General features: G+C 38.6%; 1 protein-coding gene across 2 annotated transcripts in view; it reads right to left on the bottom strand.

Moving 5' to 3' along the window:
- The window catches only part of NSF (N-ethylmaleimide sensitive factor, vesicle fusing ATPase), a 137407-nt gene that overhangs the window by 15310 nt on the left and 105835 nt on the right, over nt 1-16262 (bottom strand). For both annotated transcript variants that reach the window (XM_037495158.2, XM_037495157.2), the window contains exons 16-17: nt 12723-12789; nt 10337-10416 (exon numbers count right to left, since the gene is read on the bottom strand). In XM_037495158.2, coding sequence (XP_037351055.1) covers nt 10337-10416; nt 12723-12789 — 147 coding nt within the window. The remainder of the gene's footprint in view (nt 1-10336; nt 10417-12722; nt 12790-16262) is intronic.

Here is a 16262-nt window from a genome sequence, read left to right on the forward strand (position 1 = left end):
ACCCTTGCGCCACTCCCAAAGCCCTAGCACCTTGTATGAGCAAAGGGCAGCCTTCCCCTCTTCCTTAGGGCTGGGCTGCCAGATAAAGCCCTGAGTATATGGGCCTCCCTGGTGGCCTAAGGGTTAAGTGGCCCACTGTGATGCCCGAGTTCGAACCCCGGCCAGGGAGCTGACCCACGTGGAGCAGCAGACCTCTCCTGTCTTGCCTGTTGCTCCCCTCAGCAGTGTATTTCAGTAGATCAGCCTGTTCTTCTCCCCACTCTGTCTCTGGTGAATCCTCTCATCCCCCACACCTCTGGTCTACACCCCAGCTCTCCTACACAAACATAAAATAAAATCTTTAAAAAAAAAAAAAAATGTCCTGACTATAAGTATGCCCAAACTCTGGATGAGCTTTACTTATACTAAATAATAATAATAATAATAATAATAAATAAAAATCCTTTGATGTCTTTCTGAAATTCAAATTAAATGGATATCCTGTATCCTTATCTACTAAAATATCTGACAACTTGACTCAGGGCAGACTCAGGGTGGGCAGCTTGGTGAGCAGGTCATGGGCTGGGATGCTAACCTCCACTTGACACTTGACCTTGAGCATAATCTGTACAACTGAACAGGTGGCCCTGCATTACCAGCTCCCTGAGGGCAGGTGCAATGTCTTACTCATCTTTGCATTTTTATAAAGTGGAACAAACATTTATTGAATGATCATCCTGATAAATATCACTTCCTTAAAGTGATATTTCAAACTTGCATATTCCAAAATAATTATTTAGGATGGAAAAGAAACTTGCTATTTCTCTTCATAAACTTTACACTACTGTCACCCCCTTTTTCTTGGACAACCTTTGTCACACTGGCCCGGGGGCACAGCACTGAGCTGGATGCCAGGTGGGCTGCCAAGAACAACTGTCAGAGTCTCAGCACTACTGAGTGTCTTATAGACAAGACCTTATATTAAATTAGGCTTACGTGAAAAAACAAGGTCAAAAAATACATCACATATAGACTAAGTCACATATAGACTAAGGTAGACTCATTTAACTCTTGTTAGCCAGGCAGCAAATTAGTGCAAAGAATTGGAATTGAAGAATTTTGAAATTATGCTGCTAAGTTAAAAATGAAAACGATTTGGGCCTCCCTGGTGGCGCAGCGGGTTGAGCGCAGTACTGTGAAGCTGTCCAGAGCTTCTGCGGAGCAGGTTCGAGTCCCACCCAGCCAGGGAGTTGACCCATATGGCATGGCAGACTTCTCCTGTCTCGCCCGCTGCTGCCCTCAGCAGTGTTTTCAGTTGTCTGCGCCCTGCTCTGTCTTTGGTGACTCCTCTCACCCTCCCACGCCTCTGGCCTGTACCCCAGTTCTTGTATAAATAAATCTTTTAAAAAAATGAAAGAAAATGATTTGTATATGCATTTTAAATTTGTTTCCTGATTATAAACAAATAGTGCTAAAAAACAGAAGCTTACTGTAGAAAATTTATAAAATACAGGCAACAATAAGCAGGAAAAAAATCACCTCTATCATCTAAATAGGACAGCTGTCTTTAAGATGGAGAAATAACAATACTTCCTTTCACTTTTAATTCATTCTTTAAAATATTTCTTTTGCATGTGTTTTAAAATGAACATCATGCCATAGAATAATTGGTGTTTGAAATTACAAAAATATTGGGGGGGATGAGCTCAAATTATGTTTTACTGATAGGGGTACATGTTCCAAAGTTCGAAGACCATTGATATAAAGGTAATCACAACAAAAAATTCAACAAACTTCCTGTCTCCTTTTTTTTTATAACTGAACTCATACCATGAGAATAACTGAGGATTAAGTGAAAGGTGATCTGATGGTTATGCAGGCAGTTTCTGACACAGACTCAGTTTTATATAAATAATGGGTCACTAGCTGGGTGACCACAAAGTTTTCCATGCCCTTGCTGTCCCTCAATATTTCTCCCTGTCCTCCCTTTGAGTTATTAGTCCTCTCATTCCAGAAACTGGCCCCCTTCCTCTGCCTGCTCCAGGGCTGGTCGAGACAGGACCTGAAGGGGTAAGGTGGCATCTGGGGGGAAAGGCGAGCTGCTTTGCTCTTTGCGGCTGACATTTCCAGGCTGGCATCTTCTGCAGTGGCGGCATGTCTAGTGGGCGCCTCAGATGTGGGCTGGCTACTTTGTTTGCTTTTTAAATTTTATATATTTTTAAATTTTATTTATTTTTGCATAGGACTGGAGTGTAGGCCAGGGGTGCAGGGGGGTGATTCACCAGGACAGAGTGGGGAGCAGAACAGGCGGATCTACTGAAATACACTGCTGAAGGGAGCAGTGGGGTAGATAGGAGAGGTCAGCTGCACCATGTGGGTAGCTCCCTGGCCTGGGATCTAACTCAGGCCGTGGAGGTGATACCATGATAGTGCTGAAGACTTAACTGCTACACCACCAGGGAGGCCCCACTTTGTTGCTTTTGCAGTGTTGTGTGTGTGAGGGAAGACAGAGTCTGAGTTTTCTTTGAAGTGTAATAAAACTAATAATTGAGTTGTGCTTTGCTATTTACAAAGATTGATAATAGGGGCCTCCCTCGTGGCTCAAGGATTTAAGCACCATACTATGAAGCAATCCACAGCCTCTGCAGCATGAGTTCGATCCCCGGCTGGCCAGGGAGCTACCCACATAGCGCAGCAGACCTCTCCTGACTTGCCTGCTGCTCCCTTCAGCAGTGTATTTCAGTCAGTCTGCCTGTTCCGCTCCCCACTCTGTCTATGGTGAATCCTCTCACCCCCCGCATCACTGGCCTGTACTCCAGCTCTATAAATAAATAAATCTTAAAATAAAAGTCGACAATAAACATTTATCTTATTTAATTCTCGCAACTAAAATATTACTATTGTTCCCATTTAAAAAATGAGAAAACTGAGGCTCAGACATTTGGTGACTGAATTCAGAGTCAAGTCTTTGAATTCTAACTGCTGTGTTCTTATTTTACATTGCCAATAACTGCTCCATGTGGAATTAAGACCTGCTAGCTTCAAAATATTTATTCAACAACTTTCAACAAATAGTAGCATCTCTACAATCGAAATAGGTTCAAAAGGAAGAAGAGACAAGGGAGACCACTGTCTGGAGCCTCCTCTACTCCTCAGTGTGAGGGGGAAGGAGGGTTGTCATGAGCAAGATGTGGCTACAAATCAAGTTGTGGGCCTGGTCCCATCTACATTCCAATAACTACTAGGAATATCGATGGATTATTCTAGACCCTTTGTAAGGTTCCTTTTATTGGGTTTTCTTACCCAGTAGCTCTTAGGCTGTGAAGTATAAACACCTAAGAAATCGCCAAAGATCCATGTACTTGTTTGGGGGACAGGGAGGTAGAAGCTATGAAATGGTCCTCTATCCACCCTGAGCAAGGAGAAAATGGGGGCTTCAGTCACAAAAAATCAGGGACTGCCAAGAAAAAGGAAGAAGGTGGGCCAGTGTCCCTGGAGGCAGAGGACAAGGGTGACTGGCAGTATCCTTGGGGAGCTCACAATGGCCAGAAACCCTGCCCCTCCCTCTACTCCTGTCCTGGAAAGCTTGGAAATTCCTGTTTCTACTGGATTCTTCCTTTTATAATAGGGACTCCCAACCCCCAGACCAGACTGTTTTTCTTAGGACTTAGGAAAGTCTTAATTTCCACAAGTGGGAGATGAGGAAGCAGGGTGTCCCTGTTTCTTTTTCTGGTATAGTAGATGAGGAGAGTCGTGCCTGGACATTCCACCTCCCTCTCCATGGACTCTTATTCACATATAGCAGTTACATTCTCTTAGTTTCCTATCTTTTAAGCTAAAAGAGTCTATGAACAATCTAAAGACAACTCTTTTCTTTAAAAAAATAACCAAACAAACCTGGAAAACATATTTTGAGTTCACAACAATCTTCATAAAATACTAGGTCCTCTAAGAACTTGAAAGAAATAGAATCTTAGATGTCAACCATAGGTCCCCAGCAATGGGCATATTCAAACCATGCAGGCTACACATTCATTCCCTTGGAAGATTTTACGACAAGACTTTACAAACCAATTCTTTGCAAATGGCATTCTCTCGGTGGATGAAGGCACACTATTTGTTGTGATTCCATGCTTCTCACAATAAGGCACTGATACTCAACTATGCAGTCCACGAAACACTGCATTATCTTAGTTGGTCCTCATTGGGGAGCATACAAATGGCAGGAGGAACGGTCTCCACAGACACACACACACAAGTTCAAGGCTACAAAATCAGAAGACCTAAGACTCAAATTCAGGTTCTCTGACTCTGATATGAAGAGTGAGCGCTTCAGAGGGGGCACTTATAGTCACACAATTGTATGAGAGCACACCAGAGTGCTCCTGACTTCACATTTAACTTCCTATCAAGAGCAAATGAGAGTCATTTTTGAAAAATATTTAAAGTCCTCCTCAGTTTTCCCAAGGAACTTTAAGCTTTTGATATTGTAATCATTCTCTCTTCCAGAAGCTCAGTCATCCTCATCTTTGTCTATTGCTTTGACTTCCTTTTTAATCATCACTTTTCTAATGCTGATGTTACGTCACAGTAACATAGTGAAGGCAAGGGGAAGGATGAAGACATTATGGCAGGAAGAGGATATTTTGTCTCAGCACCATTAGCATTTCTCTGATGATTAATAATTTTTATATTCATTAATACCTATTGCAACCATAGCTTACATTCATCAGGTATTTACAGAATATTTTAAAAAAGGACACCCTGTTCCCCCACTATTTCTTGATAAATTAGAAATTATTCTACATATCTGGATTATATATATTTGATTTACATAGACCTTGCTAAGCAAAGAGAATTTTATAAAATATAATTACCATCTAACGTTTCTGACTTAAAAGTTACTGAATTAAAAAATGGACAAATTGGGCCACTAAGCTGTCAATCAATCATTTTTTGTTTTGGTCTTCAAATAAAGAAGTCCAGTGCAAAAGTCACCATATCAGTTATTACAATTAATGTGTCTGGCAAAGTGACTAAACTTCTTTCCTAAAGTGGCTGTATATCATATGGAGTCATACTGCAGTCACTGGCCAGAGTCTATTTTGAACAGATAGATGAAGAGATACTCATGTTTAGGCCTGCATGATGTGGAGGCGCTCCCATTATCTGCTTATTTCACTAAAGCAACCCAAAGACTGACGAGTTACTTAATATTAACCAAGACTTCCTAATAATATAGCTGAAGGAAGACTGTACTAAGCTGTCCTATAGGCATTGCATAAAAAAGCAGTCTTCTCTGGAGACGGGTAATATTAAAACAAAACCTGTTAAGACAAAAATGTGTCTGCCTGACTTCCCATCAGGAGTTTACTAACAGTTTCCTGTCACACCCTTCCCAGTTCTAAACCCTATTTCTTTCTTATTAGGTAATATTCCTAGGTGCCAGAGCAGTGAGAACTATCTTTTTCAAAACCTTTTTATGTAGCTAAAACTGAGTTCTATTACAATAATATTGCTATGACTTTGGAGCGATACTCTCGTAAAAGTTTTCTTTTACAAAAAGTTCTTCCATGGCATATTGCAAATGAATTACAGGTGGACTGAGGAATCAGTTCTCAGCACTTTGGAAAGGCTGGGGGCGCTTGGCATGGCTGGTCTGATCCATTCACTCAGGTACATCATCAGAGGTTACTGTTTTCTCTAAGACAGACATGAAGGGGCTGGGAAACCCTTAACTGAAAGGGGATAGTTCTCCATAGACAAGGCTATTCTGATAGGTCTTCAATTTGATTCCCTAAAGTGTCAAATAAACCCAACATTCAAGCTCTCGGGTTCTTGGGCTTATCTACTCTCACACTTAGAGAAACTAGGCTGCCAGGTCATCTGACAGCCTGAGAAGTTCCTTTTTCAGGCACTTTATTCTGTCTCCCCAAAACTCAAAAAGGCGTGCCAGGAGATATCAGTGAAAGAAACAATAAAGCTGTTGGTGCTACAGGTTTGGGGACCATTCACCTGGGCTTCCCCGCTTTACTGCTTCTTCCTGAACATGGAGGACACTCAGGCTTTCATCCTCCTGGGCTTGAAAAGCACATTCCCCTCAACCTCCATAAATCTGCAAAACTTGAAAAGCGCCTCAGTGTCATCAAGTAAAAGAGAGGGGCTTTAGGAATCTCTCTGGAAGGAGGGGTGTCTTCAAGCCTCTCACGGCTAAGCCGGACATTTCCTAACACTGGACAAATTGTATGTCCAGCTCAGGGAGGGTGAACTGCAGTGGTCTTTTACCCTCCGAGCCAATTGTTAGCTTTTCACAGGAATCAGCAGGGAAGCACATGTGAAACCTCTGTGGTGACGGTGAGCACCCCCAGGCCTTGTGTGACTCTGCATGTAGATGAAGCGGGCTGGGAGCTTTCTGAGCTGCTGCTGCGAGTTCTCAGAGCAGCCCTTTTCTGCGGCGTGGCTCCCTGCTGGGACAGCCCTTTTCAATCTTTCTATCCCCCCTCGATCTCTTCTCCTGCGGAACACAGGGAAACTTGATTGAAATAAAGGCCTAGGCAACATGGTTTATTTTCTCCTGTTCAATCCATTTTAGAAAAGCTTTTAATTGGTTTTAAAAAGATGCTAAACAAAATGTGATGATGTTTCTCAGTCTTCATGAACTGCAGATACCACTTTTTATATTCTCAAAGGGCTAATAAATCAAGAAATTAACTCTGCAGTTAAATTTAAAGCAAATCCACTGAATACCAGGTTCATTAAAAATCTATGCATTTACTTACAAAAATTTAAAATTCAAAGAAAATTATCCTAGTAGCTGAAATCTGACTTGAATTTTCAGTCCTACACTGAAAATCCAAGACCAAAGCAATCACAAAGGGAAAAAAGGAAGGCCTGTGAGCCAGTTTTAATAAGCCAATTTACAAGAGGGAGCGGAGAGGGGGAGGACAGAAGAGAATATCTTGATACAGAACAACATCGTGCCCCTAGAGGGGTTCTTTTATTTGAGCGTGTGCACACACGCACACACAGTTTTTCTGTGTGAAAGCTGGAATTACAACAAATGCAAAATTAAGGATTCTGCGACTGATATGATTACTGTATTGTCATCACATGTGCAAGCCTCTTTTTAAAGAGAAATGCCTACAACATATCTGTTTTCTTGATACTGATGAAATAGTTTTCTACACAGCTACACATATCTTTACAATATCCAGATTTATATATATATTTTAATATTCAGTTGAAAGTCTGAAAAACCTACATGAAAATGGTTTGATGAGGTGAACGCTTCTATTTCAGAATGATAGATGTTCTTCCTAGGCAGTGAAGCCAGAATGACAAACATTCTTGACACTGGATCAGCCTTATTTCTCTGAGAGAATACAAACTAATTTAAAAAGCAAGGTGGTAAAGAGAAAGCCTGGTTTTGCTTTGTTCAATATATGGCAACTAGCAATATTTTAAACATTCATTTCCTCTGCCACAGAGGGTCATTTGGCAGTCCAGGGCAGTCACCAAATTCTGATTAATGAGAGGCTGGTATTCTCTTAAAAGAGCATCCCTGCCATTTCCAATCACTAAGGCAACCAGCTCTCGCTTCTACTTTTTACATTTTCCTATCTTCTTCCTTTTCAGTCCTTAGAGAAATTCATTCCATGCCCCTTTTTAATGATCCAATTCCTGTCTCTAAGGTTTCTCCCAAGCCGGACATGTTCTTGGATGTGCATTCCTTCCAGCTCTCCACCTTCCTTTCATCATTTAAGTAGCTTCTGAAAACACTTATTTTGGGGAGATGAGGAGAGTCACCACTTTAATGAGGTAATTCATATAATACAGGATACACTGATTTAAAGGAACAGTTCAATGATTTTTTGGGTACATTCACAACTATGCAGCCATCACCACAATTGATTTAAGGACATTTTCATCCATCCAAAAAGAAACCTTGTACCCATTAAGTAGTCACTTCTCATTCTCTCTAGCCACACCCCCCAGTCCTAGGCAACCACTAATCTACTTTCTATCTCTACAAACTTGCCAGTTCTAGACATTTCCTTAAGATGGAGTCATACAATATACAGCTTTTGGGACTGGATGTTTTAAACACTTAGCATGGTTTCAGTGTTCACCCAGTCATCAGTACTTCTTTTCTTTTTATTCTGAATAATATTCCCTTGTATATATACAACCATTTTACTTTATTTGATGAACACTTGAATTGTTTCCACTTTTTGGCTATTATGAATAAGGTTGCTATGAACATTCATGCACAAGCTTTTGTGTGGACATATATTTTTCTTTTGGGTAGATACCTAAAAGCTGGATTATATGGTAACTCTATCCTTAACTATTTGAGGACCTTCTAGACTGTTCTCCAAAGACCGCACGATTTTTATATTCCCATCAGCAGAGCTTGAGGGTTTCAATTTCCCTATACATATGGTGACACTGTAATTACCTTGCTGATCATGGCCATTTTCAAGGGTATGGGTTGGTCTCTCATTGTGGCTTTATTTTGCATTTCCCTGAGAGATGTTAAGTATTGTTTCATGTTCTTATTGACCATTTGCTCTTTAGTTATTTTTGAATGTTTTCACTTTATTCATAGCTTGCCAAATATAAATGACAGCAATACCAAAATACTTTAACCCCACCTTAGAGAAACCATAGAGAAACCTTAGAGACAAAATACTTTAACCCCACCAAAATTTTTTGAGGGAAACTCAAAAAATAATTTTGAATGATATATGTATATATATATATATATACACACACACATATATAGTTGAATAAACTATTCTTGAAGTGCATATGTATAAAACTGTGACAGATACTATAAACTTTAAAAGTATATTTCTTTCCTCAAGAGTCCTAAAACTATTTTTTAAAACAGAAATGTTATTCCTAAGTCTTTAATCGGAAATGTTCTATTTACTTCTATTAGTATCTATTTTGGATTGCAAGTAATTCTCAGATAGTGGATATCTTTCTGCTTAAATCAATGTATATAATATTTAACAAAGTAAAAGACAAGCAGTAAAAAAAAAATACTGAAAACATAGTCTTCCCTCTCTAAAAATTCTTTTAAGTTAAAAAACATTATTATTGAAATAGAGAAATGCCTGGAGAAATCTCCCAATCTAAAAATTCATTAAAATGATCTTTCAGTATGACACACACACAGCTACTGGGAAAAAATAACCTATTTTTGTTCCAGCAATTTTAAGGATCTCTATGTATTTATTGAAGGAACCAGAGTAGGAGACATATACTCATTTCTCAAACTTCAGCCTTACTAAAAGTTAAAACTCCAGTTACTGGGAATGACAGTTTATGGAAAGATGATTAAAAAAATCTTTTCACAGCACATACATGTAATAAATTTTTGTAGGTTTTATGTTATGTTTCTTTCCATTCTTCTAGAAATTAAAAAAAAAAAATCCAAAGCCAAATACTCAGATAATCAAAACAAGTCCTTTACCTCTAGGTCTTATGTATATATACATAAAATTTTAGCTGTTAAATTAAAAATTAGATTCACCAACTTAACATTATTTCCCATACAGCTTAGTTTATACTCAAATATGAGATCAAATATGACTTCAAATATGAGCGCTCATACAGTATTAAGATGTTTTTCAAGTTAGCACTTAACCCCTTTGCATCTGCCTTTGATTGGCATTTCTTCAAGGTTATAACACCCAGAATAAATCAAGACAATACGTGTCTTGTGTCATAGCCAAACACGCTCTGCAGCCTCTACATAATTAACATATTTAACCAATCAGCATAGGTTAGCTTTAAGTGTGTTAAGCTATCAAAGCCCCTGTCTCCAATAACTGTATCAGTGGAAATGTAACTAAAGAAACCAAGATCCTAGCTATAAACTCATTCTCACAAGTGCACATGACACAAGAGAAATAACTCAAGCCCATCTGTAAAAATTAAAAAAAAAATCTACTTACAGGAAATAAACTTAAGTTTTCCCAAAACAAATTCTTAGGAAACAATTAACAAAATCAAAGGGAGTCTTCACTTTCTTCCACTTTAATAATTTCTCATGGAAGGTTGAGGCGGATAGGGAGGTGACAATGATAAGGAATTTATCAAACAACAAAAAAAGCATATTAATAAAAGCTGTGGGATTTTGAGATCTTCAGAAAAGGAGTGGAAAACTTCTCTGATTGTTAAAATTACTTACCTGAAGACAGAAAGCCAGTCTGACTGGACAATCTTTCCAAATCCTTCAACAACAGAAATATATGTTTATAATAACCTGTTTATTTAGAGAGAGTTCACCATTATATAAGATTTAGTGGAAACACTGTGAAAATGCTCCTTATTATATTATTTTTACCTGAGGAGGTGCCTTTTTCAGTAACACAAGAAGAGCTTGTAATACCAGGTTAGAAAATCGTGGGCCAATAGGGACATAATCTGAAAGAGAAACATTGCTGTGTTTAGAGAGAAACACATATGCTAAAAATTCAGATTTTTCTGCATTAGGCATAACAAGTCCTCAATGAGAATAAGTCACACACCTAATGAGAGTAAGAAAAAAAAAACAACTCTCCAATAACTGTAACACTTAAAATATTATATAAGAATTCCTATCTGTAATTTTTTTTTAAGAGTTTCTAAATATCCATGTTGAGTTCATGTAGACATCTTTGTCTGGTATTCAGAGGGTTTTTTGTTTGTTTTTTTTGGGGAAAAACCTAGGCTTATTTTCCCAGCATTTCCAAGAAATTACTGCAAGCCTGACAATACAGTCTATATGTAGGGAATAAAACAAGAAAGATACCAGAAAATGGGTAGAGGAAATGTCAAGCAGTTATAACATAAGTATGGCATTTCAGTGTCACTGAAGTGATAGTAGAGCCACTAAGATTGGTCCTCAGATAGAGACGAACAAAGAACTTTCTAATAGAACTTTTGACTTGTTAAACTCCTAACAATCCTTCAAAACTCAGCACAAATGACACCTACTCAACTTCCTCTGTGTATTGCAGATGCGCCTGGCCTTGTGTTTAGAGCTACCTTCAGGCATTGGGAGTCAAAAGTGATCCTTTCTTTTTCTGACTCTCCAGAACATAAGGTACAGTCTACATTGCATCAATTTTTTGCCAGTATATGTTATAATGACAGACAGCAATTTTTCCCCTGAACCCTAACTATCTAGCACAGTAATAAGAATTCTCAGCAAATGCTTGCTGAATAAATGAACAAGTATAGATAATAACTATTCATACGAGTGAAAATATAGTCTGAGGGCACACATTCCTGACATAATGGTGTTGCTATGACCACACATCTCAATTGTGTTTAGATAAAGGAATTTACACAGAGCTATGAGTATGTGCCTAAGAGCTTTTAAAGAAATAATCCTATAAACTGGACTGAAATGTATCAAAAATAGCAGACCAAAAACCTAAGTCAGTAGATAAAACTATCAATTTAAGAAGACCTCACAGATATACCTGCTTTTGCTTTATAGCAAACATTTTTCTAGGAAGCAGGAATATAAATAACAGCACCTAAAGCTAGTCTGGAAATCCTGGGGGAAATGCAGTAAGAACAATTAAATTGAAATCATTACTGCACATTACGGATAGCTTAAGGAAGAAGGAATTATTGAGGTGGTGGATAGTATTTTCAGAGGTTAATTATTATGTCACCAGATGGGATCAATTTCAATAGAGTTTATTCCAGCATCCTACATCGCCATTTGCTGGATTTATTCCAGATTTATCTAATTTTTGCACTGAAATGAAGTGTAAGAGTAACAACACTTTTCTGTCATTTATTTGTAAATTACAACTTCTGAGCTGAGGGCAGGGACTGTCCCAAAGATGACTAGGGCAGTCCTTGCAGGAGTACCCTTAAACAGAGGAGATACTTTGAAAAATTACCACAGAGCACTTTTATTTGTTGTTTGTTTGTTTATTTATTTATTTATTTTAAAAGATTTATTTATTTTTATACAAGAACTGGGATAAAGACCAGAGGTGCGGGAGGGTGAGAGGATTCACCAGAGACAGAGTGGGGAGCAGAACAGGCAGATGAACCGAAATACACTGCTGAGGGGAGCAGCGGGTGAGACAGGAGAGGTCTGCTGCACCATGTGTGTTTCTCCCTGGCCAGCCGGGAATCGAACAGGTGCTGCAGAGGCTGTGGACAGCTTCACAGCGCTGCACTAAACCCGCTGCGCCACCAGGGAGCCCCACACAAAGCACTTTGAAACTTTAGAATGTTTTCAACATTGTTATCCGATTTTTGTCTCCACGATTTCTTTGTGGAATAAGTAAATAAGTGAAATATAGTCTCTGATAAGAACAGAAACTGAGGTACAAGGAGTTTGCAACTTTTGTCCTCAGTGTTGCAGCTAAGTTTAGCTATCACTCCTATCCTAAACCCTTCTTTCCTTAGTTCTGTCCAAGTCACACGTGTAGCTCAGAGGTCCCAAATAACAAATACATCCATCAGCAAAAATTACTAATCATTTATTGTGGGCAGGGAACCTTGTGAAGACACAAGGCCGCTTACAGGAAAGCAGTTAATGTTATGGTCATAAGTCATTACTGACTTCAGATATAAGAGGTGATGCTGTATTTCTCCATAAGACAAAGAAAGGTACTCCTGTTGTCCTGTAGTTCATAAATCCCCATCACTTTTCTCTTGTGATTTGTGAAACATTAGCTATAATGTGCAAAGGTGGTACAATGGCAAAACTTAGGACTCACCAAGCAGTCTCTCAATGTCATCCACAACCACACAACTGAGCTGGGATTTGTATGCATCATCAAAGATCTGTAAGAAAGCAAAACCATTTATTATCTCAGTGTCCTCCATAATTATGATTTCCAAGAAGAGAGAACTACAGTCCTTATGCAATGCCTAAAGCATAGTAAACAACACCAAATTTCAGACTACACTAAATTAGAATTTAATAGGTAATAGGATTTTAGAACTGAAAGAGTCCATGCAACTTAAAAGTGAGAACATTGAGGCCCAAAGCAATTAAATGACTTGCCCAGGACGGCACAACTGCTCAGGTGGCTGACAAGAAACAGGCTGTTTCCAGCCCCAGAAGCTGACTGTGTCACATCTGGGCACGCCAAGGAGCAGCTGTCATTAATCAACAGGCAAATCCCATCAAGTCGATCACAATGGTCTCTCTTATCTATGTGCACATTACCTCAGTGTTGTGACTCAAGAGCTAGATGGAGTCACATGGGATGTGCAGAATAAAGTTGGATGTCACTTTATTATCTGTAAGAATTATGGTCCTGCTAAGCATGAATAACATGGAATGAACAGAGGTCCATCAACTCAAATCAGACCATAATGTGAAAATGTTTACAAGAGAATTAAAGTTGGGTATAAAAGATCAGAGAGATATGATTCTATCTTTGGAACTAGTGAGAAGATAACAGTATGTTGTTTTAAGACAGTCAGAGAAATGCAATTAAAGCACATAGTGAGGGAAGTTGTTAGATCCTGATCATGTAGCAATTTCAATTCCAAGCGATACAGAAGAATTAATTTATATGTAAGTTGAAAATAAGTTTCCGAGATTTTGAAATCAACGTTTTTGTAAATGTTGGGCAAGTTCCTCTTCCAGCAACTCAAATTAGGGCTCAGTGTATCTCATAGGTGCCATTTGTAAGAATTAATTCTTGTGTCTCACCCCAGTCTCTCTGGTTGATAAATAACCTCAGTGCACCAAGATGATAACTCCTCCCCATATCTTGCATGGGATGACATAATATTTCTTAGAGGGCATCTTTTAAGTGTACAAGATTAAGAGTTGAATATAGGAAGAAAGTAAGGCAAACTTACAATGTTAATATTTTTCATACTAAGCTTATTTATTTATTTATTTATTTATTTTATATAATTCTTACATCTTTTTTCATCTTTGCACAATGTATGCATTTTCATTTTGGTTATATTCCCCATACAGTTGCACCTCCCCCTTATTTTGACTCTAGTCCTTCCTTTCCTCCCCCCTCCCTCCCCCCACCCCCTGTAGTGTGTCTCTGGTTTATAGTTGCTTGTAGATTTTGATTTTTACTTTGTATTGATTAGTCTTTTTCCTGGTCTCTTATTTAGGTTTTCTAAATTCCTTCTATGAGTGAGACCATCCGGTATTTTTCTTATTCTTTCTGACTTATTTTGCTGAGCATGATCCCTTCTAGCTCCATCCATGTTGCTGCAAACTGCCTATGTACATGCAAAAGAATGAAGCTTGACCACTACCTCACACCATGCACAAAAACCAACTCAAAATGGATTAAAGAACTAGACATAAGACCTGAAACCATAAAATACATAGAAGAAAATATAGGCGAAACACTACATGACATGCACATCAAAGACATCTTTACAAACACATCACCCAAAGCAGTGATAGTGAAGGCAAAGATAAACAGCTGGGACTACATCAAATTAAAAGCCTCTGCACAGCAAAAGAGACAATAACCAAAACAAAGAGAAACCCCACCGACTGGGAGAACATTTTTGCACACAACACTAACAATAAAGGACTGATCACAAAAATCTATTTACTTATTTTTAAATATTTATTTAAGCATAAAAGAACTGGGGTACAGGCCAGAGGTGCAGGGGTGAGAGGATTCACTAGAGACAGAGTGGGGAGCAGAACAGGCAGCCTGACTAAAATACACTGCTGAGGGGAGCAGCAGGCAAGACAGGAGAGGTCTGCTGTGCCATGTGGGTCACCTCCCTAATCAGCTGTGGAACTTGTGTTGCAGTGGCTGCAGATAGTTTCATAGAGCTGAGACTTAACCCCTTGAGCCACCAGGGAGGGCCCCTATTTCTCATACTAAGTTTAAAGACAACTTGTGCATACTTGATCTTTAAAGGATTTGTAGCAATTAAGAAAATTTACCATAATAGATTAGCACTGCTAGTTCAGCTTAAAATATATATGTAAATAATTTTATAAACTTTTCTGAAAAGATAATTTTAATAGTGGATCATCTGAGAGCCACCATATTTGTATTAGTTTTAAATTTTTTTTTTTTTTTTTAAGATTTACTTGTTCATTTATACAAGCACTGGGTACAGTCAGAAGCACGGGGCGGGGTGTGTGTGTGTGTGTGTGTGTGTGTGAATTCACCAGAGCCAGAGCGGGGAACAGAACAGGCAGACTGACGAAATAAACGGCTGAGGGGAGCAGTGGGCGCAGCAGGAGAGGTTTGCTGAGCCATGTGGGACCCTCGCCAGCGGCCGGGGATTGAACCGGCGCTGCAGAGACTGTGGGCAGCTTCGCAGCCCAGCGCTCAACCGTTGTGCCACCAGGGGAGGCCCTAGTTTTAAATTATTAATAAATAACTGTAACTCTAGCTTTACTTTGAAACTCAGAATGAGGGAAGCAGGTCAATTGTTTGCCCAGCATTAGTTAATTAAAAAAGAAAGTAAAATATTTTCAATGTGTAAATATAGTTTAAAATATTTTTTAAAATTTAATTAAGTTATAAAAGTTCCCTTTTAAATAATTGCTAAATTTTACTAAACTTACAAATAGAATAAGTGATGTACAGGTGGCTTTCAAAAAAGTTTTAGGTTTTTCTTTTGTATTGAAAAACTAGGCTTTAAACTATATATATAACTTCAATATCTTGACTTTTAATTTTTTTTACATTTTAAATTAGCTACACATGGTCTTTCCCAGGCTCAAAGTCATCCTCAAAGATGCAAGGAAAAAAAACCCAGCAAAACAAAACAATTGATGTTGACAAGTTCTGCCACAACAAACTGTACGTTCTTTAAGATAGGACTTATGTTCTTCAGTATTACGTTTTCAGGGTCAGAAACCTGTGTTAAATGAATATCTGTTATATGCTTGCAGGAGACAAGGCCCTGCTGCTTTCCTCTCCCACATTATGTTTCCCTACTTGATTGCGAGTCCATAAAAACTTCACTGGTGGTACGTCCAGTACCCAGTACAGGACAGTATTTAATTAAGACATCTGGTCAGTAGATTAACGGTCAGTAGATTAATTGAATGCCATAGTGCCATAAGCCACTCATCTCTTCTCTGGAATAGCATTCTGTACATTGTGTCTATATCACAGTTCATTGTATTCCTCCCTTACTATACTAGTGGTAAGCCCTTTGAAGGCACTATTTTAATTTTCTCTGTATCCTCACATCATTTAATATAATGTCTTATCAGAAAGTAATCAATAAATATTTACTGAAAATTATGTTTAAATTTACACATTTTAAATGCAAGTAGAAACATCAAGTCAGTC

Source organism: Talpa occidentalis, unplaced genomic scaffold (assembly GCF_014898055.3).
Source record: "Talpa occidentalis isolate TD23 unplaced genomic scaffold, MPIMG_talOcc4v2.1 talOcc4.7, whole genome shotgun sequence".
NCBI lineage: Eukaryota > Metazoa > Chordata > Mammalia > Eulipotyphla > Talpidae > Talpa > Talpa occidentalis.